This window comes from Vulpes vulpes, chromosome 4 (assembly GCF_048418805.1).
Source record: "Vulpes vulpes isolate BD-2025 chromosome 4, VulVul3, whole genome shotgun sequence".
NCBI lineage: Eukaryota > Metazoa > Chordata > Mammalia > Carnivora > Canidae > Vulpes > Vulpes vulpes.
In genome coordinates, this window is record NC_132783.1 from 38,492,867 (window position 1) to 38,520,009 (window position 27,143).

The 27,143-nt window shown below is 34.8% G+C and overlaps 1 protein-coding gene across 3 annotated transcripts in view; it reads right to left on the reverse strand.

Moving 5' to 3' along the window:
• Positions 1-9,380: 9,380 nt before the first annotated feature.
• AIMP1 (aminoacyl tRNA synthetase complex interacting multifunctional protein 1) overlaps positions 9,381-27,143 on the reverse strand; it is a 36,567-nt gene continuing 18,804 nt past the window's right edge. For all 3 annotated transcript variants that reach the window (XM_026017619.2, XM_026017617.2, XM_026017618.2), the window contains exons 5-7: positions 24,764-24,975; positions 18,565-18,733; positions 9,381-10,266 (exon numbers count right to left, since the gene is read on the reverse strand). In XM_026017619.2, the coding sequence (XP_025873404.2) occupies positions 10,100-10,266; positions 18,565-18,733; positions 24,764-24,975 (548 nt within the window). In that variant the 3' untranslated portion in view covers positions 9,381-10,099. The remainder of the gene's footprint in view (positions 10,267-18,564; positions 18,734-24,763; positions 24,976-27,143) is intronic.

Sequence of the window (27,143 nt, forward strand, 5' to 3'; positions counted from 1 at the left end):
TGGACAACTGTTTTGTAGTTAAGAAGAATATAAAATAATCAAGACCTCTAATGCAAATCCTATGACACAGCAATTGCCTTCCCTTTTAAGTATATATTCAGCAGAAATGTGTATATTTCTGCACTAAAAGACATGTATGTACAAGAATACTCATAGCAGTACTTTTGCTAATAGCTAAATAGCTTTTAGAAATTATCCAAATGTCCATTAACAGTAAAGTGGATAAGAAAATTGAGGTATATTTACACAAAGGAGTATTATACAGTAATGAGAATGAGCGAACTACAACTGCAAGGAACGGTATCAATGAACTGCCCAAACAAAAGGTTAAAGAAGCCAGACATAAAAGAGTATATGTTATATGGTTCCATTTGTATAGAGTCCCAAAACAGTCAAAACTGATGTAATATAAACTACTCTGATGTTAGAAGTGTTGGAAATCTGGAAAGGTCACTCTTGGGGAGGGGATAATAAGCATGCACTGGGCAGCTTCTGAGATTCTGGTAACGTTTTGGTTTTGACCTGGAGGCTGGTTTCAGTGTGTTAGCTTTGTGAAAATTCAACAACAAACACTTCTGATTCATAAACTGTTTAGTATATCTTTTTTATCTAAATACAAGTAAAATGAATAAATTATTATCTATATTTTTAAAACTTCCTCCACTGCTTACTTGATACTAGACGAGGAAAACTAATCCTGTGAAATCCTCATCTGGAGTATATACTTGATAGTTACTGTAATGATTAAACAACTTGGCTCATGGTAGATGCTCAATAAATGTTAACTTTCTTTTCTGCCATCTGATGATCTGTGGTTCCTATTTAGGGTTGGAAATGTAGGTAAAGATTCACAGCCAAGCCTTACAGCAGAAATAACGTAACAATTTTAATAACCAAATATGAATAGAGCCTTGGCTGAAGAAGCAGCTTCTCTACCTTGAAGGTTAGTCACTGGCTTTGTAGAGAGCTCCAGGATGGTATCCAAGACAGCAGGTAGGATGGAAGGAAGATAATTCTAGTCAACACTAATAACCAAGACTACCACGAAATCAAAATTGGATCACCCTCATGTTTAACATTTGTACATGAGCTTTAGAACTTATAAAATTCTTTCACTAGGATAGTTCCCAATTTACAAACAGCTTGGTTTCATATTTTTTAAGTGTGCAATACACTGTATTTCATATTAGAAACAGAATTATAGCTGGTGATTATTCTGTTAGGCCTTCAAAAGCCTACTTAATGCTTAATTTTACCTGAACTCCAGCACAAATGGTATTAGAAAGCCTATATAACCAAAATTTATAAAATGCTTCTATGAGAAAGCATAATTCAAATTCCAACTTGAAACCATATCCCTCTTCATTTCTCTGCAGTGCCCCTTCTATCATGGGTCCAGGATTGTAAAGTGAAAGCTTCAACAATGGGACTCATTTAAGAACCAAACAGGAATTGACACTTCTCCAGGGGTTGGTCACTTGGTGACAAAGAATGAGATTTGAGGCTCAGAAGTTAAAATTGAAGTGAGTGCTGAAGAGAGGGGAAAATGCAGGTTTTAAGTCCTTCATATTCTTCACTCATGTGATATCAGTTAACTCTTCTAGAATATAAATACTAGTTTCAAGAAAGATAAGTTGTGCAGAACATTAAGGGTTCAAGATCTCCAAGACTGGCCTGGTGTTAATGATTAATAGAGGAAAGGTGCCTCCAGTTTCAAAAAGGAAGACTTCTGTGATGTTGACCTGAATTACTTATTTTTATTATTATTATATAAATTTGTATATATATATCTATTTAAATAACTCCCTAAATGTGATATTACATACTTGACTTTATTTTAGTAGTTGTATTTTGCTTTTTTGATTCGCCTTTACCGCTCTCCTTCCATCTCTCCTCTTCATGCACATCAGCCAATTAGAGAGAGCTCATGTCAACAGAGCATGATATGCACCGTTCCTATTTTCTGTAAGTCCAAGTAATCGCAGAGTACATATATATATATAAACATATGGAGGACTTTTGTCTATTTTTATGTATTTATTTAATTTATTTGGGGTGGGGAGGAAGAATCGAGAATCTTAAGGAGGCTACAAGTGCAGCACAGAGCCTGATGCAAGGCTCCATCTCACGACCTTGAGATCACAGTTTGAGCCTAAATCAAGAGCTGGACGCTTAACTGACTAAGCCACCCAGATGCTCTGACTTTGGTCTTTTAAAAAAAACATTTTCATATTTTACTCACTACAGCATCTTTTTTTCACTTAATACCACCTCATAAAAACCCCTCCAACATAAAATGTAGCTTAAATTCACCTTTTTTTAACACTTCGGTGTATTTTTAACAATTTATGCAACTACTTCTCTATTGATGTGCCACCCAGCGTCATGCTCTAACAACTATTCCTGTATATGTATTTTTATATAATGCTGACTTTTTCCCTGTAAGTTAAATCCCCAAGAGTGGAGTTTCTGGGTTGAAGTGTATGTACAATTTAATTTCAATATATCTTACCCATTTTCTTTTCATAGTACAAGAAATTTTATTTTCACCAATGTTTGAGTACTCTTTTCCTAAATTCTTGCCATCTACCCTGTTATCTTAAATACCTACTGCTAACACTCATTTGATAAAGCAAAAATCATCTTAATTTGCATTTTCCAGAGTTATCTCTAGAAATGTTACTCATTTAGATTTGGTCATCTATGAATTGCCTCTTCACACTTTGTCCTTTTTATAATTTTTCTATTGGATTACTTCTTAACAATGATTCTTTACTTGACCAAAACTTTAGTTAGGCTTAAACTTCTAGCCCCACCTATGCACTTCCTGATAAAATCTAGTCTCCACAAGAACCCTGGTAAGTTAGTTTAACCAGAACCCTCCACTCTCAGTATGTGATCAGGTTCCTAATCCTCCAACCAAGTGACCCCTGATCCTCACTCTTCTCCTTGGCTGTAAATAACCACTTGCCTGTGCTACATTTGGAGTTGAGCCCAGTCTCTGTCCTAACTCTAAAATCCCACTGCAGTAGTCCTTTTACCTGAATGAAGTCTCCCTGACTTTTTTTTTTTTTTTTTTTTTTTAAGATTTTACTTATTTATTCATGAGGGGCATAGAGAGAGAGGCAGAGGCAGAGACATAGGCAGAGGGAGAAGCAGACTCCCTGTGGGGAACCTGATGTGGGACTTGATCCCAGGACCGTGGGATTCATGACCTCATGACCTGAGCCATAGGCAGAAGCTCAATCACTGAGCCACCCAGGTGCTCCTCCCTTACCACCTTTAACAAGTGTCACTAAATTTTTTTTTAACACTGTGCTTGGCAAAATAGAGGAGCTCTATGTATGCTATAGATATCAGTCTTCCATCTGTCTCTTATGTTGCTATTCTTTTTCAATTCTATTATCTATCCCTTAATTTTGTTTATGAGAACTTTTGCCAAACTAAATTTGTGAATTTTCTTATACTCATATATTTCTATGTTCATGATACAAGATATGGTTTTAGTTTCACTTCCTTCCAGATGAGAAGCCAATTATATTTTCTCTTTTTATTAAATATTTCACCCTTTTCCTACTGAAGACTCACCCATGCAAGTATCCAGGGTGTTTCTCCATCTTCCTTTAATTATTTTATATTACTGTATTTCTTGCATTTTTCTTTTCCTTTACCAAATCAGCTTCACTGATCCTTGGTAATTTGAAAGTTTTATTCTAACTGATACGCTTTAAGGACTACTTCCTTGTTCCTGAGTTCAGAATCAATCACTATTGTTTGATAACAAGGTAATAACTATTTCCCTAACCAAGATCTTTCCACACAGCATCCTGCCCTGGCCTACTAAAATAGACCGTTAGAACACTTTCACTTGCTCTTAATCCCTTTCTTCTTCCCATGTCCTCCCTAGGGAAGCAGGCTTTGGAATGCTTTTCCTTTCCCCCTATTACCAGATTTTGCTAAGACATTTAATTAAAGACTTCCCTGACAGATTGCCCCTTCTGTACAAAAGTCCTCTTAGGGCACCTGGGATGTAGTGGATGTAAAAAACTAATTTGTTAGTTTGTAGTCAGGTAATTGAATAACAAGAATGGTGAGACACTGAAGTGAACATCTTGTTGCTGTGCTGTACTCTACCGGAGGAAGTTGTGGTGTTTGGCTTTTTTTGGATAACCGTACACGTGTATCCATTGAATAAACTCACTGTAACTGAAGATAACTACAACTTGCAACAAAAGAACCACATTACCAAAATTAGCTTTAGGTAAAAGAAAGGATGTCCAGAAAGTTCATCTTTGGTATCCTGCCACCTATCCCATTAGTCTATAATTTGCAATCTTTCCTTATGTCCCTTCAGAGGCCCAGTCTGTATGCTATTCTCACCTGGAAGGCAAAAATCTCTATTGAACTTTGTGTTTGAAAGTGTTAACTTTTGGAGGACTGGAAGATAATATACTTGATATTTTTGTGCAGCTGAGGTTAGAGTCTCATTAGCACATATCATCTTGGGGCACTGGTGATTCATCTCTAATACTCACTAGCTCTAACTTTTACTAGATTTATTCTTCTAAATATATTACCTCAATTAGCAATTTCATACTTTTTATTAGTTATGTTTATCTATACTGTGCCATGTTTTCCATAAAGATTTCTGTTCTACTGATTTTCAGGCATATTATAATTCTTTACAAAAGGCTAATGTTTTTAAGTGGCATTGCTATTTCCCAAATTTTCAAACTTTATTTTAAAAAGTAGTGTTTTCACAAGCACCTGAAGTTTTTCCCAATGCATGTGCTGTTTTAAGAGGAAATGTTATCCTTTATATGAAAACTGAGGTTATAGAATATTTCTACCAACATCATTCTCTTTTGCTAAACCTACTGAAAGTGACTTTTAGTTTGTATTTTTCTTAATCTTTTTCAAAGAGAAATCAAATTGTGGTGTTGATTTTGGATAACTCCTGCACTATTCTTTCCAAATTCCCCAGCTATAAAAAGCTGAATGGGTTCTAAATTAACAAGTATCAGACAAATAAGCAATCTTAGAGATGAAAAGTTAAGTGGATGAATATATATTGGGAGCGTTTCTCTACTGGGATGTATAATATTCTAATGAGGCAATTTTACAAAAACAAATGTAAAATTTTATTAGAGCAGCCTTGATATGAAGGCTCATCTCAAAAATGCCATTGTAGCAATGAGCAGACATTAATAATTGCTATTTGAACAATATTAGGTATTATGTAGAAATGGGAAAGGCAAGAAGAGTATCTAGCCCGTTCATTAAAAAGGATTATTCTTTTTTTCTTGCAATTATTAAGCCTCAGGCTTGTTTCTGCTGCTGTTGCTAGGGACAATAGCCTGCCAGATAGGAAATGATGTTGATGAAGACATAAAATAACACTTATACACATATTTTTACTCAAAAATCCAGAGAACTGGGAATAGTGTGTTAGGAGGGGGTGGGAATAAGGAAGGAGAAGAAAAAAAATTAAACCAGGGAATACATATGAGTGAAAAAATATAATCTACAATAATTAATTCACACTCCAAAATTCCAGATGGCTCACTTTCAAATTATTTCACTGTTCTGGGTCCTTTCTCCAATTTTTTTTTTTTTTTGGAGTTATACTCCTATGAATTATCTCTGCCAAGACTTATCCAAAGGAAAACCCTTAACTATAAAAAGTACAGTAAGCAAAAATGTGTAAGTCACTAACTCTTTTCTATTCCAACAAGTTGGTATCCGAAGATTTGGTTTGTATAGAGGCATATTGGTTTGTATAGAGGCATCAGCGACTATCTTTCTTTTCATTATTACTGCAAATTGTGGAGTTATCATCTAAGTAGTACTGCAAATGAAGCATAACTGTAGAGTTGCTCCAGGATTAAATACATATTGTCTATCTATCTATCTGGAATTCAGTGACTTCTGTCATAGGTTGGCTTTTGGGACAGAGTGTCAGGATCAGGGCTCTCAATGGTGCAATAATCAAAGGATCAAGGCACAAGGCTTTTTAAAAAGGGAACTGCTACCAGCACCAGCAGTCTGGTTTTACCAAGAGGTTAATCCTAAGAATTTCTGCAATGACAACAAAAAGGTTGATAAGTTATCTTTGTAATCAATCACTCCAAAGGAGTGTTTAGTGATCTTGCTTCTTCCTTTAGAATCTCTTAAATACTCTACTAATGGAGTCATCCTAATTTCTTTACATGAACTACTAGAGTTTAGGGACTTTATCACTATCATTCCCTGAAGTTTAAACAAAGTTAAGTTTCTCATCCAAATAAAAGAAACCACATGACATTTAACTGACATGGAAGAAAAGCATATTATAATGGAAAAGAGCACAGCATTGGTAAGAGCTGGAAGATCAGGTTTCAGCCAGTTATACCTTACCACAGGCATTTGACTTTTCTGCTGGTTCTTTGGGGTAAAATGAAATGGCTGGTCTACTTCAACAGAGTTAAGAAAGAAATAGGCACAATGTATACAAGTACTTTGTTAGTTATAAAGCACTAAATATCTTAATCATAATCCTATAATAAAATCCATGAAGAAGAGAGGTATTATTAATATATTCCCTCTAACTCTGGTTGGAGAATGGCATAGTTTATTTCTTAATTGAAATTTTGGAGAGCAGGGCAGCCCGGGTGGCTCAGAGGTTTAGCACCACCTTCGGCCCAGGGTGTGGTCCTGGAGACAGAGATCAAGTCCCACATCAGACTCAGGCTCCCTGCATGAAGCCTGCTTCTCCCTCTGCCTGTGTCTCTGCCTCTCTCTCTCTCTCTGTGTCTCTCATGAATAAATAAAATCTTAAAAAAAAAAAAAAACACCAAGAAATTTTGGAGAGTAAAGCTTTCCCCACAGGACAGCAATCTGTAGTATTATTGTTAGTTGAATTATACTAATTTTCCTTCCTAGTTTTTATTTGGTATCTTGGTGGTAAAGTTTTAGTTTTCACACTGCTGCATAGCACTTAGAACCAGAACTTGTCACAATTTATGTAAAGTACATAGTTAATACTGAGTACTTCTGATATTTTTATATTTATAAAGGTTCAACATATAATTTCTCTGGAAAGCTGAGGTATAATATACTTATGTCCCTTTAATGCTCTTGTTATACACAATAGCCAAGTGCTTCCCCACTGACCAAGAACTTAAAAACAGAATTGCTTCTATTTATATTAAGCTAAAACATAATAGAAATATTATCTTCCTAGTCTAAGAAAATTGTAAAACTAGGGGTGCCTGGGTAGCTCAGTTGGTTAAGCATCTGCCTTTAGCTCAGGCCATGATTCTGTGCTCCCTGTTTAGCAGGGAGTCTGTTTCTCCCTCTGCCCCTCCCCCTGCTCATGATCTCTCTCTCTCTCTCAAATAAATAAAATCTTAAAAAAAAAAACCTGCAAAACTATTTAAAATTATCATTAATACTAAACCAGTCAAAGGGTATGGATGAATGGGAGTGGTCAGTATCTAAATATCTAAACAATAGATTTCAGTGGGAACACATGAATAAGAGTAAATTTCAGTAATGTAGTAAGTATGTCTTACCATAAAGTAATATCAACATAATATATATCTACTGTTTTCAAGGAACTATCTTAAGTACTTTGTTGGTGCTAACTCCTACAATCTTTGTAATTCTGAGATAGGTATTATGAGGTAAGTATTATACCCACCTTAAATGAGGTGAGTAAAGTAAAGGCTAAAGAGTTGCTCAAGCTTACATACACATTTAAGTTGTAGAGCCAGGAATCAAAACTAGGTAGGTGATTTGGCTTCAAAACCAACACTAAACTATATGGATATCTTAGCATCTCTAAGAGTCATCTACAAATGCAGGTTTTTGGACCTGCAAAGCCAAGGCCAAAACTCTTGGACGTGGTTAAATTCACTAATGTTGCTATACAGGTGCCTATCCACATCCTCTACCTTGCTGACAAGCTATTAAACTTCCATGAGTTACTCTGAATATTTTTGTAAATAGGCTAAATAGGAATTTATATATTTTTAAAAAAGCAACAATGAAGTATCTGTTTGGTGGGCACTTAATGTTCTTATATCCATACAGTACTTAGTATTCTTGGTAAAAGCAAAACGGGGAAAAATGTCAATTTTATATTAAAATCAACAGGTCCTGAAGATGACTCATCTCAAAAGAATACACAGAATTTCTAGGGGCAGCCCTGATGGCCCAGCGGTTTGGTGCCGCCTTCAGCCCAGGGTATGATCCTGGAGACCCGGGATCGAGTCCCATGTCGGGCTCCCTGCATGGAGCCTGCTTCTCCCTCTGCCTATGTCTCTGCCTCTCTCTCTCTGTCATGAATAAATAAATAAAGTCTTAAAAAAAAAAAAAAAAGAAAACATCTCGAGGGAGGGTCAACTTTTTTTTTTTTTTTTTTGGTATAGTTACCAAAACATAAATAGAAGTCAAGAGGCACTAACTGTTTAGGCTGTGACCTAACATCATCTTCTGTTTGAAATCCTTAAAGGGCTGAATACCAGTTAAAGTCAAAAGGTTTATGTCCAGTTCATGAACAATGCCATTTTTTGTTGTTGTTGATTCCATAAGAGCTCTCTTATCCCAGCAATAAAAATTAACCAGAATTATTTTTCTGTAAAAACAATGACTAATAATGAAGTTGCACTGATAACTTGATTCATGCTTTATGTAACTTTAAAAAATTGGGAATAAATATTCCAACTATCTAAGTAGTTAAAACATTCCTTATATTAAAGAAATTTAATGTAATTGGGAAAAATTGGAAAATACAGAATCATGAAACTCTGTCACAGTCTTATTTCCAAAAGAATAATATATCCTGAGTACAAAATAACTTTTGACATTTACTATATTTAGTTGTCAACAGTTGGTATTGATGTTCTGTTAATATTTATTTTTTCAGAAAGAAGATAAAACTGGCTACCAGAACTCTGTGGACTTTTAAATAAATGAAATTTAATTACACCTTTTAGAATCTGGCATGCAGGGTTGTTCAATTTCTTTGTTTTGCCTCTCCTACTTACTGGAGGCAATAAACAGAATATTGTGTAAATTTCTTTTAAACAATATCTATACTCCTACCTCCACAGATGTATTTCTTTTTGGTAGCCGAAACTATCAGTTGACTCAAGGCTAGTCAACCTCAAAGCTCATAATTCCTATGTTAATTTTCATGGTTCCTACAGTATCTGTAGATGAGTGAAAACAGGCATTTGACACCTTAATATATATGTATGTTAATTCTGATAACAATTTTCTTGAAAAATCAAAATATATTGATCTTAAATGCTCTTCTAAAGGTAAGAACTTACAAATAATCTTTAATTAGGTACCTAAAGAATCTTTATAATCACCTAGAAAAAAAGGTAGTCTGATGCTTTTACATCAATTTATTGGAAACTGTATTGGTAACATTTTGCAATATATTTATTCTTTATAGTCAAAATTTATTACTAATTATTTTGTCAAATAGAAGAAAAAGTTCAGTACACAGTTGAAAATTTCATTCTTTTAAAAAAGTCACCTTCAGTATACAGTTGTCAGTATCCCAGTAAGCAATAACAATAATGTTCACATCTCCTACTTTTACGATGTTTGGCTTTCTAAAAGCAACAGCTGGTCATTTTCAACAATACAAGTAGTTAATAAGCTTGACAAAAATTCTAGCTTGTCATTTCTAAAGAGGAGAAGACATTTATAATACAGATACACAATATACTAAAAACCTAAGGGCTTAGAATTTCATGCACCATGTGCCTACAAAGAGGATTCTAAATGTTCATCTAGTTCAAGTTATCTAAACATATCAAGAAAAACAATCAGCTAACCAATATCCCTGCTAAAAAATAAATCATCACAAAACGTTACTGATTTCCTTCCTACATTATAAATGAGCACAAACTCGTTTAATGTAAGTAAGAATGTAATGTTTCACTAACCGATTAAAAACAACATATACCCTGTCAAGTCTACAAGAGAAATAACACACACAAAAGCCAATTATATTTTAGGTACAAGTGACAAATATATTTCTTTTTATTGTTATTAAAGTTTTCTCCAATGTATTTCAGTAAATGAAGCATTTTAATTTATTTTACTTTATTCCACTGTTGGTCATAGTTTGAGCCCTACACACTCCCTTCCCTTTCACCTCAAAGGGAGCTCCTTTGTATGTAGCCACACACTCATCATTAGTGTAGAGATCAGGTTGGATCTGCTCCCAAATCTTCTTCTTAGGATTCAGCTCCTTGTCAGGCTCTCCTATTGGAGGAAAAAATAAAAGTTGCATAGCTAACATATTAAATAAATTATCCATAGTGAACTGTGTAGGCAACATCTTTTGATCTTTAGACCTGATCAGAATTTTAACACTAACTTTTAACATTTACTTTATTTTTGTGATGTCAGTTTATATTTTTGACAGGTAAAATAAAATACTTTGTCATTTCCTAACATGGCTTCTCCTTTGGCATGTTTAATTGTGATGTTTAATGGACACCCTTACAGTTTAAGGTTAGGCCCCCTCTTAAAACAAAAGTCTCTCCTAATGATGACTTGAACCCTGCTGACGGATCAGCAGAACCTGTAGGATCTTATTTGGAACTGATATTCTCTATTGTAATTTTGTTCCTATTTAAAATATTTTTATTTGTTTCACTGGAGAGATGATGCTTAGTTTTAAACATTAAAAGTGTAGTTGCTTTGTAAAACTAAATATGTACACACACAAAAATATTTTTGCATGTAGTAATACAGCTAAAAGAATCCTCCAAATTATTAAAACAAAAATATACTATACTCATTTTGTTGCAGAAAAATTGTGAAGAGATGAGATTGTAATTTTATGTGTTATACTTTTACATGTGGCAGAAGTAGCTTATGCTTTACTCTGTTTCAATGTACAATATAAATGATGAGATTGCTGCTATTGTGCTTAAAGATTTCTTATTGATACTGTAGAATGGATTAACTGTTCATACTATCTAGCTAAATAAAATAACTACTTTGGGTTTCATCTACTGCCCATTCCATTTGGTGAGATGGAGAGACAGAGGTAGTAAGGAGACAAGTACAAGCATTTTCCAAACATGAGAAATATATACTATTGCATGCAATGTACATTAATAACACTCTAATTTTAAATATAAGGAAACTGGTGTTTAGAGATGATAAGCTGCTCAAAATTACATGATCAACAAATGGAATTACAATTTGACAGCAAAACCCTTATTCTGCTAGTATAGCATCTTGCCTCTTGATAGACTATCCTTTAGGAAAAAAAAAACATTTTTACATGTGGATCATAACCCATTCTCTCTATCATAACACACACTGAAAGTCTATAGTCAACAAAAGACAAATACGTTGAAGAATAATACATCTGGTCTAGACTTAAGGGCTACCAATATATCAGACAATCCCTCTATTTAATGACTGATAAAGAAGTAGAAAGTAAAGTTTGACATAACATCATTTTAGTAGCTAGAGATGTTCAATGACATTTGAAATAAACAATCAGTTCAAGAAACTATGAAAAGTAACATATCTCTCCAGCATTAGTGTGAAATAAAAATGGTTTTTCCAAAGGTAATAAAAAGTTTCTCTGAAGTATAATTCAATAATGACAGATATGTAACTTTCTAGATCTTTTCTAAGTGACTACCAAGTTCAAATCTTCTGGAACTACTTTAAAAAGAAACTTTTAACATTACTGGAACTAATTATATTCTATATTCTGATTACACCTTATTATCTAAACTAGTTTTTATTCTCTACTTCATATGACAGGAACAACAAAACTGAGTAAATTGGCCACAGTGGTTTTGTCCTTTATCAGTGCTTCGGAAACTGCCATGAAACTGGCAAGAAGATACAAAACTGTCCTTGATATGCAGGTTTTCAGAGATGACAGAATAGTTCATTGAATGATGTATCTATTCTAGAAGAACATACAATGAAACTAAAACTGAAAGACTAGTATAAAAGATAACGATGTTTCTTATTCTTTTAAGGGCATTTGGACAACAGAGAACTAATTAATAAACAGAATAGAAAAAAATCAATATATAAATTATCTACAAGTTTTTATTTTTTGTTTCTAAACCATTTGTTAGTCTACAAACACAATCCTACTTTCCTTGTACACAGACCAAGTAGGGAAGGAAGTGGGCATCCCATAATCCTAGAGAGCTGGAGATAGAGATACTATTCAGGGAGGCCTGAGTCCTAACTCTGAATTCCTACCACCCCCCCACCACCACCACCACCAAAAGATGTTACCAAACTGATAATGGATTAATTCAAGAAGCAGAGAATCTCAGATTATCAAGATCATAGATTTTATGGGTTGTTGCTAAATGCAGACATAAGCCCCAAATACAAAAAGGATGGTGATGCAGCACAAAATTAAGCCTCTCAGATCTAGGAAGATATTAAACTGGTACAGAAAATAATATTTATAATACATAACACATAGTGCTTATCATGGGCCTGCCACTATACTAAGTGCTTTACATATATTTATTCATTCAATCCTCTCAGTACACTGTATAAATACTATTTTTTTTTTAAGATTTTATTTATTCATTTGAGAGAGACAGAGGTAGAGAGAACACAAGTGGGGAAGAGAGGGAGAAGCAGGCTCCCTGCTAAGTAGAGAGCCCAATGTAGGGCTTGATCCCAAGATCCTGGTATTATGACCTGGGCCAAAGGCAGATGCTTTACCAACGGAGCCACAAAATGTTCCCATAAATACTATTAGTTACCCGCATTTTACAGATGAGGAAATTGATGCACAAAGGTAACAGCTAAAAACTTAAAAATACCAGGCAGGTAGCGAAGTGTTTCAAAAGTTAAACCTCATGAAACTCACACAGAATAGATACCATTAAAAACTTCTTATAGATGAAAAAGATGAACCTCAGAAAGGTTCCCAGGTCACCCAGCACTGTGGAGTCAAGATCTGAAAGCTTTAACTAATAATTTTCCAGTAACAAACTTTTGAACTAAATATAAACTAGAAACTACTAAAAAGGACCTCTAAAGCTTGACTGTTGCTTTTAACGTACCAGATTCAATACCTGAATACTCTGAATGTAGCTACAAGACTAATTAATGAATGAACCATGATTCAGACAAATAAATTTTGAGATTATAATTAAAACTTGTCACATTATGATACCTGATTATAAGAGTTGAACAGTCTTGGATGCAGTGTTAACTTTCTAGCTTACTCAAAATGTTTCTCAATAATATATTATTTAGTAGGGTATATAACAAGTTTGAAATGAATGTTTACATCAACTGCCATGAAAAACATACCTAATATGTTAAACAATTGTTTTTTAATGAACTATATTTTCCAGAGAAGGCTTTCATTATTCCTGTGTCTTATGCCCTGTGTATTATTCCTGTGTATTATGCCCTTCTAATCTTATTTTCCTATTTTTCTTTTTGTTTTCTTTTTGACATGGCTATCCAAGGAAGTTCAATGATAACAACAACAAAAGTTCTTAAAGTTAAAAACTGCAGAGCCTCTGAAATTGCTAAACACATGCCAATAATCACCATTTGGAAACGGTTACACATAATGTAAGAGAACTAATCCCTCAGAGACTATTTTAGGCCAACTCATTGTAAACAAAGCATACAGGGAATAGGGAATAATTCAGAGAGGAGTTTTTACAGATGTAAAAAGCTGTGACCACCTTCTTAGAATTTAAAACCTACAAAAAGCAATAAATACAAATTCCAAAGTCCCAGGCATTAACAATTCTGGATTAAGGACCAGAAACTTTGTTTTAATTAGGCCATTCTTTTGTACAGAATGCTCACTGATTATCAGCTTCTCTTTGGTATCTGCCATGTCCATAAAAAGCCTAACAGTAACTGAATTACACTATGTTTGATTGAGTTTTTGAGATACAATTAGCTGTAACTATTGACAATTGTGGCACAAAAACTAAAGTATAACTTTGTAAATAAGTCAATTAATTTGAGGTGCATGAGTGGCTCAGTCGCTTAACTGACTAACTTTGGCTCAGGTCATGATCTCAGGGTCTTGGGACTGAGCCCTGTGTCAGGCTCCCTACTCAGAGGGGTGGGGGGTGGACGATGACTCTAACTTTCCCTCTTCCTTTGCCCCTCCCCCCACTTGTGCCCTCTCTCCTTTTCTCTCAAATAATAAAATCTAAAAGAAAAAGAAGTCAATTAATTTTAAAAGTTAATCAATAGAGAAAAGTGGTTTGGTGGTTTGAGAGGAATAATCTTGACAATAATGAAGGCAGACACTCAGACCTGTTCTCCAAATACTGTTTTCTTTCTTCTCTTTTCTTTTTCTTTTTTCTTTTCTTTCTTTTCTTTTGCTTTCCTTTTCTTCTTTCTCTTTCTTTCTTTTCTTTCTTTCTTTCTTTTCCCATGTTTTACTAGTATGTTCTTTTCTATTTACTCATACACCAATTTACTGAGCTCCCACTCTATGCCAGGCATTTTTCTAGATGCTAGGAATATAGCAGTGAATAACCACCACAATAAAAAAAAACAAAAAACCAGAAGTCTTGATTTCATGGTGCTTACATTTCTGTGTGGGCAAACAATAAATAATGTATATAGTACGTTATATGACGGTAAGTGTTTTGAAGAAAGAAAAAATAGATAACATTTTAAAAGATTTCAATAGGATAAGGGACCAAGCCATGTAGCTAACTGGGGAAAGAGCCAGTGGCTCAACTGGAATGATCAATAAAGATCTGTGGAATACATAAGGTTAACAGAGATAATGGGAAGCTATTGTAAGAATCTGGGCTTGTACTCTGGGATCAAATGAAAAGCTTTCTAATAGTTCTGAGTAGAGAAGTAATACAATCTGACTTACATCAATCTCCCTGCTATCACTGAAAATAGATAGAAGGGCAAGGGAAATCAGTTAGAAGGTTTTGACTTCCCAATAAGAGATGTTGGCACCAGGACCAAAGTGGTAGTGGTGTAGATACGAATGATTCTAGATATGCCCAGAAGGTGCAATTACTAGGACGTTTTGAAGGAGAAGATATGTGAGAAAATACAAAGAAGTTGAGAGAATGGAATTCCTGTCAGTTAAGATAGGAAATACTATGGAAAAAGGGAATTCTAGGGGAAAGATGGGATAAGTATTCTCCCTTGGGACAGGTTAGTAAAAATATCTAGTAGGGAGCTGGATAATTAACTGGATAAAACATCCAAGAAAACGAACATGGAAAGGAAAATAGAAGATGCCAACTGTGGAAAGAAAAAGAGAAGGGGTCAAAAGCCAAGGCCTGGGATACTCCAATGTTAAAAGGTCAGGGAGGTAAGGAAGAATCAGCAAAGGCAGATAAAAAGGGCAGCCAACGATCACCACCAGGATAATGTGGTGCCAGAAACCAAGTTAATTAAGAAAGAGTCTAAAAACTAGACATGGATATTTAGCCAGAGAGAGTAATGTTTGATCTTGATAAGAACAATTCTGGGAAAACTGAGCAGAGGAACCTGATAAAATGAGTTTTGGAGGGAAGAATCTAATATAGACAAGTTTGAAAAATGAAATTAAGACATTTACTTTTTAAAATAATAAATGGATCAAAAAATTCAACACTCTTTGGACACCTGGGTGGCTCAGCGGTTGAGCATCTGCCTTCGGCTCAGAGTGTGATCTGGTGATCTGGGATCGAGTCCCACCATCAGGCTCCTTGTGGGGAGCCTGCTTCTCCCTCTGCCTGAGTCTCTGCCTCTCTCTCTCTCTCTCTGTGTGTCTCTCATGAATAAACAAATAAAATCTTAAAAAAAAATTCAACACTCCTGCATATATCATACATGCTTTGTGATTAGCCATTAACTTATACTTATTAATAAGGCTCAATATTAATAGAAATAAGCATGATCTTGTTCATGCTTATTCAGAAGTCTGAATACAAATTCTCTATTATTAGACAAAAACAGTGCATTGTCAAAAAGGGGCTGTTATTGCCATTGTCTTCTAGCTATAATATTATTTTCAAGTTATTTTTGCTTAGTGCTTTTGGGACTAGTTACCACATTTAAATACTAAAATACATAGCTTCACACATTGAAAATTTTAAAAAGTACTGGGGTGGGGAGGGTTTCTAGCCATTGTTCTATTATTTGGCATCCTCTAAACTCTATGTACTTTTTGGATTTGTAGCTTGAATAAACAGTTGTTAGGGTAAAAAGCCTTTGCAAGGCCAAATCGCGCTTCAAATGTTTGAGCCCCAACTGCAATTTCTATACCACACTTTATACAACATGAAATGTAAGTCTCCAGACACTGAGCATATCAAGTGAACATCAAAATGTACCAGCAGACACCTTAAGCTTTAAAATGTAAAACAGATGCTGAAAAATAAAGCACTGATAAATCATGGCTCTCACTGGAAAAAGGAAAAAAAAGAACAGCAAAACTAATGGCCTGTTGTGTAGTAGTAACTGTTATTTCCTTTCAGATTTACTGCTACAGAAGCAACTGATGTTGAAGCATAAGCAAGGTGAGCATTAACAGACCTCATGTCCTAAAATTTACCAATTATTTGATCCTGTTCAGTTTGGTTAAGCTATTATAAGTGATAAGAAAATAACCTCATAGGCCATTTTAAAAGTTAGGGTTTTGCTTTTTTCACTTTACAACTATTTTTTGTACCTTCTTCACATATTCATGTGCTGAGGCACAAGGGGAAACTACAAATTTGCAGGAAATACCAGACTTGGGAACAATGTAAATATAAACACATAAATAGCCAAACAGATAAAAAGTAAAGACAGGAAATTCATACTGGACTATTAGCATCTTTAATGCTGAGTCACTGACTTTCCTTTACTCAACAGAAGCATCCAGATAAACCTGATTCTAGTTCTAAAATAATACCAGGTAATTCTTTGAGATAAGGGAATGAAAGCCATCATAGCAATAAAAGAATTATAAGCCTTCATTAATGAAATAGTCCATATTAATTCACAGCAAGCAATCATCAACAAACAAAAATGCTACAGTATTAGAAATTCAGGCACATTTATTGTTTCATCTCTTCACTAACCCTATATAACCTTAAGCAAGTAGCTAAATTTTGTTGGGCCTCAAACCAAATCTGTAAAATAGTGGGTTAAAGTAGATTATTTCTTCTAGTTCTAAACATATAACTCTACAATTTACATCAGAAAATAAAACTTAAAACATACTAAATCTTAAGTGTTTAAATAGAGAAGCAAATATTAACGAACATGCATTTTTTTAAAAAATGCATGCTGAATCTTAAAAGAAAGTTTACTTTTACTGTCATTCTATTCCAATTTAGTGATTAAGACCTCAATAGAATTTCAGGTTTGTCAGGTATATAAATGATGATGAACCCCAAGTTTGAGATTTGGGGAAATGTTTTGATACCATGGCAGCAGAATGGTGATCATAAGGCTCCAAGAACCAAAAGCCATCATGCTGCTTTAAGAAATGATTCTAAATGGGATTTTTCTAACACCTAGATTAACATGAAAGATTCTTAGAGCACAGATCATTATGGTTTCCAATCTGCCAAAGTTCAAGACATATACATGCATTCAAAGTCACAGATACTTGCTAAACAATCTGTGTTTTTTAGATTAGTCTACTTTTGGTTAGGAAGGGGGAGTTGAATTCAAGGAAATTAACCCATGCTTTCATCTATATTTTTTTATCTTAGTTCAATGTTAAAATCCTTCATATCCTGGTATTTTATCAAAAATCACAGTTAACACAGGATTTAAAAAAAGCAGGCCCATCTAATCACATCAGCCTTGCTATGCTATTTAAATTCAGCTATTTCTACAAATATATCTCCAAATCAATTCTAATTTTTAGACCTGATTCTACTTGTTACCCTAATTTATCTTTACATCCTGTAGCTAAAGGCAATCTTTTAATTTCTAACTATTTCCAATATTTATTCTCTCATAAATATCCTTTCTCTTTTACTTCAAAGATTTATTTGAAGAAACTTTTTCACATATTATGAAGCTTTATCTGTCTCAGGAGCATTTTATAGGAAAAAACAAGCAAAATGAAAAGCAACTTCCTTTGAGATTATTACAAGAAATACAAGTTTTAACTCAGTTTTTCTTTATATCCTCAAGTCAAGTAAAAGCCTATGCAAGTAGATTATCCGATGGAGTTTGAGAATTACACATTTCTTCCCCAAGTATGAACTTTCTTTTTTTGTCTTTCTATGCTGCATTCTGAGATAATTTACAGCTTCAAGGACTCTGCAGCACATTAATTGGTTCTCTATCCATATCACACTCTTCCGCTATGTAAGTATTATCAGCAAACTCTCCCTAGTGTTTTATGCAATGTGTGCATCCATAGGGAGGGTGCTGGTTAGATGGGTTGTGCTTAATGTGCAATATTGAACCAATCTCAACAAACTCAATAATAAATTCTCAATAATGGTCACTTAAGGTAAAGCCTTGGAGTCATACACAAGATTGATTTTAAACTAAACGTAACAAGAGAAACAACGGTTCCCAAAATGTTTTAAGTAATGGTTAATAAAAACTTACCAGGAAAAGCATCGAAAACAATTTTGTCTCCAGGTACAGACCCTGTAGGAGGCGCCAAGATTTCAACTTTCTCAGGTGAACTAGCACACATAACCATTGCTTGAGATATCACTCCCCTCATCTTTGCAGGTTTCAGATTACAAAGTAAAATCACCATCCGATTTTGCATCTGTGTGAAACATAAATTGGTGATTAAAGATGCACAGAGATTTAAATTATTATACCCAGAATACAGTAAGGTACATCTAATGTGCGAATAAATATAAAATGTTCTACTCTTGTAGATGTATTTTTGTCTCTGTATCCAAATTCTTTTATTGTTATGAAGTTGTACATAAACATGAAAAAAAAAATTCCATGAACTACCTGTGCATTATAGTTGAAGGAGCAGAGCAAGACTTTTCAGTAAAGTAATTTTTAGGCTGAAACAGATTGGTTTTGAATTTAGCTACCATGTATATTAGCAATGAAATTAAAGTTGAATTGTTTTTCCTGGGATCCCTGGGTGGTGCAGCGGTTTAGCGCCTGCCTTTGGCCCAGGGCGCTATCCTGGAGACCCCAGATCGAATCCCTCGTCGGGCTCCTGGTGCATGGAGCTGGCTTCTCCCTCTGCCTATGTCTCTGCCTCTCTCTGTGTGTGTGACTATAATAAATAAATAAAAATTAAAAAACATGTTAAAAAAAATGAATTGTTTTTCCTCACAAAATGAGGAAAATGATATCAAATTTAAAGAGCCATCTCTAGGATTAAACTGTAACATGTATGTAAAGTATTTAGCTTAGCGTTAGCACTAAAATAAGTGAACAATTCTTTTTCTCCCTACATATTTAGTCATTTCCAATACTATGCAAGATTGCAAGATTCATTTCTTAGTTTAAAAATTACTCTTGGGAGTCTATCATTCTTGGGAAGGTACAGAGTTAGAGGAACCTGAGCTCATCTACTCCCATGGACACACCAATGAAACAACTACATCTACTGCAACTCCGAAACTGACCTGGAGATTGACAGAACACATCATCTACACCTAGCAAGAAGAGAACATTGAAAAGGATAGGACGGTGGAAACACAGTCAGGAATCCTGGCAAATAACCACAAACAGGAGGAGTATCACAAACACAGACCAACTCAAACTGGGAGAATGAGTCTTCATGATATCTGGCTCCAAAAATCAGTAGGACTTAGCTCCAGAAGCTTTAAAAATTAGCAAGGCTTACCTGGGAAAACCAGGGGGTGACAAGAAATTAAGTTCCCACACTAAAAGAGTCATCACCAGACACAGTACAAAAGCAGCAGTTTGATAAGTGCCTGAGGTATATGTATAGGAGATATACTAACTAATCCTAGGATGAGCTAGAGGGACAGAAATCTACAGGAAATATCTCTGGGAAAGAAAGAAGTGCTAGAGAGCATCATTTTTCTTGCCCTCTCCCACTTAGATGGCCTGAAGCTTGCAGGAGCTACTTAGCTCCATCTAACTTACCAGCATCATATGCCTCCTACCCCAGCATCCCCCACCACAGACAAGTACCACCCAATCTACTTGCATCAGGAAGCACCCTTCCAAAGTAGATCCTATCATGTCAAACATAGCAGGCAGGCAGGGTTTAGATCACTCCAAAGTGACTACTGCCTTGGAAAAAAGGAGCGATAACCCTATACACCAGCACAACCACAATTCCTGCAATGAGGCCTCTTCACAGCATGTACAGGAAGCAAGCTTTGCCCTTTATACACCTGCAGCTATTGCAGAGTCTAACTGCAGACAGTTAAGATGAATGCTGGCACACCAGTGAGATCACAAGTCCCTCAACAGCAATGGAAGTAAATCCTGCCAGTGCAAAGAAAGGCATTCTAGCCATCAGCATATCCACAGCCAAGGCAATCTTGAAAAAGAACAAAACTGGAGATATCATAATCCCAGATTTCAAGATATACTACAAAGCTGTTGTAATCAAAACAGTATGGTACTGGCACAAAAACAGACTCATAGATCAATCGCACAGAATGAAGAGCCCAGAAAATCTACAACAAAGGAGGCAAGAATACATAATGGTTGGAAAAAAGAGTGGTGTCATTATTTGGTGCTGGGAAAACTGGACAACTACACGTAAAAGAATGAAACTGGACCACTTTCTTACACCACACACAAAAATAAAAAATGGATTAAAGACCTAACTATAAGACCTGAAACATAAAACTAGAAGAAAACATAGGCAGTAGTTTCTTTGACACGGGCCATAGAAACATTTTTCAAGATAATGTCTCCTGGGGCAAGGGAAACAAAAGCAAAATTAAACTGTTGGGACTATACCAAAATAGAAAGCTTTTGCACAACAAAGGAAACCATCATCAAAACAAAAGGGCAACCTATTGAATGGAATGGGAGAAGACATTTGCAAATGATATATCCCATAAGGGATTAATATCCAAAATATATAAAGAACTTCTACAATTCGACACACAACATCACTATTTATGAGGGAAATGCAAATCAAAACCATAATAAGACATCACCTCACACGAAGCAGAATTGCTAGTATCAAAAAGCCAAGAAATTAAGTTTTGGCAAGCATGAGGAGAAAAAAGAACTCTCATGCAGTGTTGGTAGAAATGTAAACCGATGCAATCACTGTGGAAACCAGAATGGAGGTTCCTCAAAAAATCGAAAATAGAAATACCATATGATACAGTAATTCCACCACTGGCTATTTACCCAAAGAAAATGAAAACCCTAATTCAAAAAGATATATACAGCTTTGTATTTGCTGCAGGATTATCTGTAATAGCCAAGATATGGAAGCAATCCCAGTGTCCATAGATAGAAGAATGGATAAAGGGTAGCCCGGGCGAGTCAGTGGTTTAGCACCACCTTCAGCCCAGGGTGTGACCCTGGAGACCCGGGATCCAGTCCCACGTCAGGCTCTCTGCATGGAGCCTGCTTCTTCCTTTGCCTATGTCTCTGCCTTTCTCTCTGTGTCTCTCATGAATAAATGAATATAGTCTTTAAAAGAAAAAAAAAAAAAAGAAGAATGGATAAAGGTGTGTGTGCGTGTGTGTAATGTACATAAATGTGGAACACAGATATAATGGAATATTACTCGGCCAAAAAAAAGGAAGAAATCTTGCCATTTGAGACAATATGGATGGACCTAGAGGGCATTATGCTAAGCGAAATAAAACAGAGAAAGACAATACTATATGATTTCACTTATACGTAGGACCTAAAACACAAAGAAATAAATAAGACTCTTAAATACAGAGAACAAACTTGTTGTCAGAAGGGAAATGGATAAGAAGATGGGTAAAATAGGTGAAAGAGATTAAAGGTGCAAACTTTCAGTTATAAAATAAATCACAGAGATGAAAAGTACACCATAGGGAATATAGTCAATAATATTTTAGTTAACTTTGCATGGTGACTACACTTATTGTGGAGAGCACTGATAATGCACAGAAATGTTAAACAATCACAAACCTGAAATTAATATAATATGGCAAGCTAATTATATTTCAACAAATATTAAAAAAATATACTACTGATCATTTAACTATTTAAGCATTATATACACTGCAATTAACATGCAGGGCTATTTCTACAATTTACTTTAGAAATGAATAGAAATTTCTTTAATCTTCGAAAGTTAAATGTCTTAATTTTTTCCCCAATTAGCAAAAATAAGGAACATAGTTGTTTATATTCTTTCAATAGGCTTAAAAGAAAATAGCATACAAGAGAACTATCACTGCAAGGAAAAGGAAAAGGCATATTCTAAATAAAAGATGGTTTTATAAACAAATGTTATGGCAAATGTACCCCAAATCCTATGATTTAAAATAACAGCAGTAGACCTAAGACTCAAATTCAAAAGGCCTCCTTTTCAGAGGTCTTCATGGAAAAGATCTTCACACAAATAACTTAAAATATCACATTAGAAAAAAAAAAATTACAGCCACTATGTATAAGAAAAAACAATGGGGTGAGCTAGATGCAATTGTTAAAGCACCAGATGATACTCATGGACCTTTACCTTAGAAAAATACACAAGTCTACATAGCGTAGTATCCAATTTGTGGGGGCAAAGTGCTCCTGCTTTATAGAATGTTTAATACCACTGCCTTGATAGGTTACATACAGATGTGTACATAAATAGCTTTGCTTAAGGCTATGAATGACAGCTGTTGGAAGAGAAGAAACAGTCTGCAAGTTATGGAAACAAAAAAGATGAAGCCGAAGGGAGGAGTTTTTCCAATTTGAGCTGGTTCAAGATCAACTGATACTTTTCTCCAGGGCTTCTTAGGAAACTAATTTCATAAGCAGTCATGAAAAAGTCCTGGTCCTACATAAGACGAATGTTAAACAGAAGAAAAAAAAAGCACACACATGAACCACGTCTATCATTTTTTAAGGACAAGAGAAACTTCTTCGCTAATCTCACTTCCATTTATTCCCCTCAACAGAGCAGCCAGATGATCCTATTAATATATGAGGCAGACCACATTTCTCCTTTACCTCAACAGTTTTCTAATGGCTTTCACTCAGAATAAAGCCAGTCTTTACAATGATCTATAAGATCCTGTATCATTAAACATCCTTATTTCTGATTTCATATTGCATGACATTTCCCCTTCTTTACTTTGCTGTAGTGATACTGCTTCTCTTCATTTTCTTAGACCTTTCCTTAAATGTCACTTTCTTTATGATGCCTTCCCTAACCATTTTATAGAAAATGACATCATCCTAACTCCAACAACTCCTAGATTCTTTTCCTACTTTTTCTTTTTATACTTACTTTTTATACTTATAGTATACTTAATATATTATATATCATGATTTTCTGACTCTCCATAGGGTTGTGAGGTCTTTTTTTTTCTAAACAAATCTATCTATCTATCTATCTATCTATCTATCTATCTATCTATCTATCATCTTAACTCACTGCTATATCCCTTGTCTGGAATAGTGCCTGTACACTGCAGGTATCCAATAAAGACTTGCATCTGAAAGTATGAATGAATGAATGTGGGGATTTATCCACATTCACAAAGCCAATAAGCAATGGAGTTGGCAATGAACAAAGAAGAACTATTTTAACATGAAAATCTACAGCCTTTGCGGGGATCCCTGGGTGGCTCAGCAGTTTGGCTCCTGCCTTTGGCCCAGGGCGTGATTCTGGAGTCCCGGGATGGAGTCCTACGTTGGGCTCCTGGCGTGGAGCCTGCTTCTCCCCTCTGCCTGTGTCTCTGCCTCTCTCTCTCTGTGTGTCTACCATGAATAAAAAAATTCAAAAAAAAAAAAAAAAAGTCTACAGCCTTTGCAGTATCTCAGAAGCACCATGAGGTAGAGGAAAGAGGTAACTCAAATTACTGTAGAAGACATCTTGAAAAACCAAATTAAAACCATTACTGCCTAATTTTTTCCACTGTCACTGGAAATACATACGTGTGTGTCTATATACACATACACATATTTTAAATACCTAACAACAAAATACAAAACATTCAGTTTTTATTAAAAAAAAAAACACTAAAAATTACAAGTTCAAGCTCTATGAGCCCATCTTTTTACTTCAAGTATAAAAATATTTGAGTTATTAAAAGAAACAAAACAAAACATGACTTTTTACTCTTACTTATTAGGTTGATGCATTCTGGGTTTGTGTAACAGTGATTTAAAAAAATTGAGTAACAAAATTCCATGACAGAACAATGATAAAAATACTTACATTGTATTACATACAAAAACCTAAAAACATTTTAAAAACTGAGAAAAGGGATGCCTGGGTGGCTCAGTGGTTGAGCGTCTGCCTTCAGCTCAGGGTATGATCCTGGAGTTCTGGAATAGAGTCCCACACTGGGCTCCCCAGAGGGAGCTTGTTTCTTCCTCTGCCTATGTCTTGGCCTCTCTTGCTCTGTGTCTCTCATGAATAAATAAAATCTTAAAAAAAAAAAAAAAACTGAGAAAAAATAATGCATCTTTCGTTTTTCTATCCTCATGAACTTGATCCTAACTTGCAACTCTTTTGCAAGTTTTTAGTAGTTTTATGTACTTTTTTGGTGAAATTTATTGCATTAAAATTAATCACATGAACTAATCAATATTGGCTCATGTTGTATGGTCACCTAACAAAATTATATGGAAAAACAGTAGGAAAAAGTGACACGTATGAAAAAGTAAGTTTTACTGTACAGATTACCTGTTCAAGGGGAACATGATTCACCAGGCCACTGACAACTGTTCTTGGAGCTGTTTCTCCAACATCCACTTCTTCTACATATAAAGAATCAGCATCAGGGTGTTTTCTGGCAGTGATGATACAACCAACTCGAAGATCCAGACGAGATATATCCACTGGCTTAGAGTCAGCACTTCCTGCTACTGATTGCTGTTTTTTCTCCCTTTTCTCTCCTAAAAAATATTTATTTTTTTTAAATATTTATGAATGGTTAAACATCAGAAGTAAAACAAAAATAAACTATGAAAAACTCCCTAACATCAATACTGATGAGTTTAAAAAAGAAAGTGTTTATCTCCTACTTTCAATTAAATAATAACAAAGTAAAGAATTATTCAAGTCACAACATCTTGAATCCTATTTTGGCTATTTCTCTCTTCAAGAACTGCCTGAATCTCTAGTTAAAGACATAAAGTAGAGATGGGTAAACTATATTCATTCATTTACATATTGTCTATGGATGCTTTTGCACTGTGGCAGAGTAGTTGTGACAATGACTTTATGGTCTGCAAAGGTTAAGATATTTACTAAATAGACCTTTATTGAGCAAGTTTGCCTTTCCCTGTAACAGAGCTGGAGTAAATCCATAAAAATTTTTACTGTGACTCTTCAGAAAGTGAAAAATCCTTTATTTAGGAAAAACACCATAATTAGCACCAGCTAAGAGTATGAAGTACAATATAATTTCACTGATAAAATGTTTCTCTCTTTAGTTAAACACACCAACAAGTATACAATGAATTTCTCCACTTCTTATATTTTTCAGAAGACTTATTAGCACATTATTATTCAGAGCAACTATTTGAGCAGAAGAGAACATTTTATTCTGATTATGTTCTAAAAATCCTCCGCTTATTTATATATGTCAATAACCTAACTCTTATTAGCTTTTGACTACTTTGGCCAGTGAGTCAAATGCAACCTGTAAAGAGTTCATATTCCTGAAGTTTACATCTAGCTTCTCTGGCAGGAAAAAACGTAAAACAAAATAAAAACTTATTTACTTGCAATCTACTGGGTAGAGATAAGCATGTAGTTGTGACTTAGATGCCCTGCTTCTCAACTTTGTTTAATCTTAAACAAGTATTTACTGAAATCTAAGGCACTGGAAATAGTAAGGTGAGCAGCCCATACTATGAATGCACTGAAAATCTCTTTTAAGGCAGGTATAATTAATGAGTACGTGACAAACATTACATACACATAGAAATATAGAAATACAGAGACAGTACCTGAAGTGGGAAAGAATCATTTTATGTAAGGACATTCACAATTTATACAAAGACAGTTTACAAAAGAAGAGGCAGAGCTAGCTCAAAATAACAGGCAATTTTTAATCTAATGAATTTTTTAAAATCCCATTTTCCATGTAAAATATTAGCAAAGATTTTTTTAATGGAAAAAACCCAAATGATATAGAAATAAATATACAAAATTACTAGAAGAAAATAAACCAAAATCTTAGTAAAAGTTACCTTTGGGTGATTATATATTTAACAAAATGCAGTATAACAATGTATCTATATATATATTTTTAATTTTAATCTACTTCCTAGGCATTTGAAATACCTTTATCAGGAACCCACATTCCAGAGGTAACTGTATCAAAATCTTTACCAAGAACGTAGTCATCATAAAAAATTTTAGGAATGTTTAATTAAAAAATGAGTGATGCTCACTAGAAAGACTGTATCATATCTACAGCCTCTGCATGAACAGAATTTTGGAATCTGGCAATTCTAGCAGCCAAACACCAATGGAACAGCTTTCTATTCCAGCACTGTCCAATATGTGGATAGATGCCAACCCCATACAGCTAGTTTACATTTAAATTTAAAATAATAAACATTCAGTTCCTTAGCCATACTAGATACATTTAAAATGTTCAATAGCCATACCTGACTACTGGCTACTATGTTGGATAATGCAGTTATACAGCATTTCTATCATTACAGAAAAGTACCACTGGACAGAGGCATTCTAGACATAGAGCTCCATTTGGTCTTATGTGGTGTCTCCTCCCACAAAGAAGACTCCATTGTCTCATATAAATAAAAGATTAATCCTGTAGTCACAAACACAATATATCTTCCTTTGGGTTATGACCTTCATCATATTTAGAACAGGCTGTCTGATTGTTTTGTGACTTTTTTTTTTTTTTCAGATTTTATTTATTCATGAGAGACACACAGAGAGAGAGAGAGAGAGAGAGGGGCGTAGAGACACAGGCAGAGGGAGAAGCAGGCTCCATGCAGGGAGCCCAATGTGGGACTTGATCCCGGGTCCCCAGGACCATGCCCTGGGTCAAAGGCAGACACTCAACTGTTGAGCCACCCGGGTG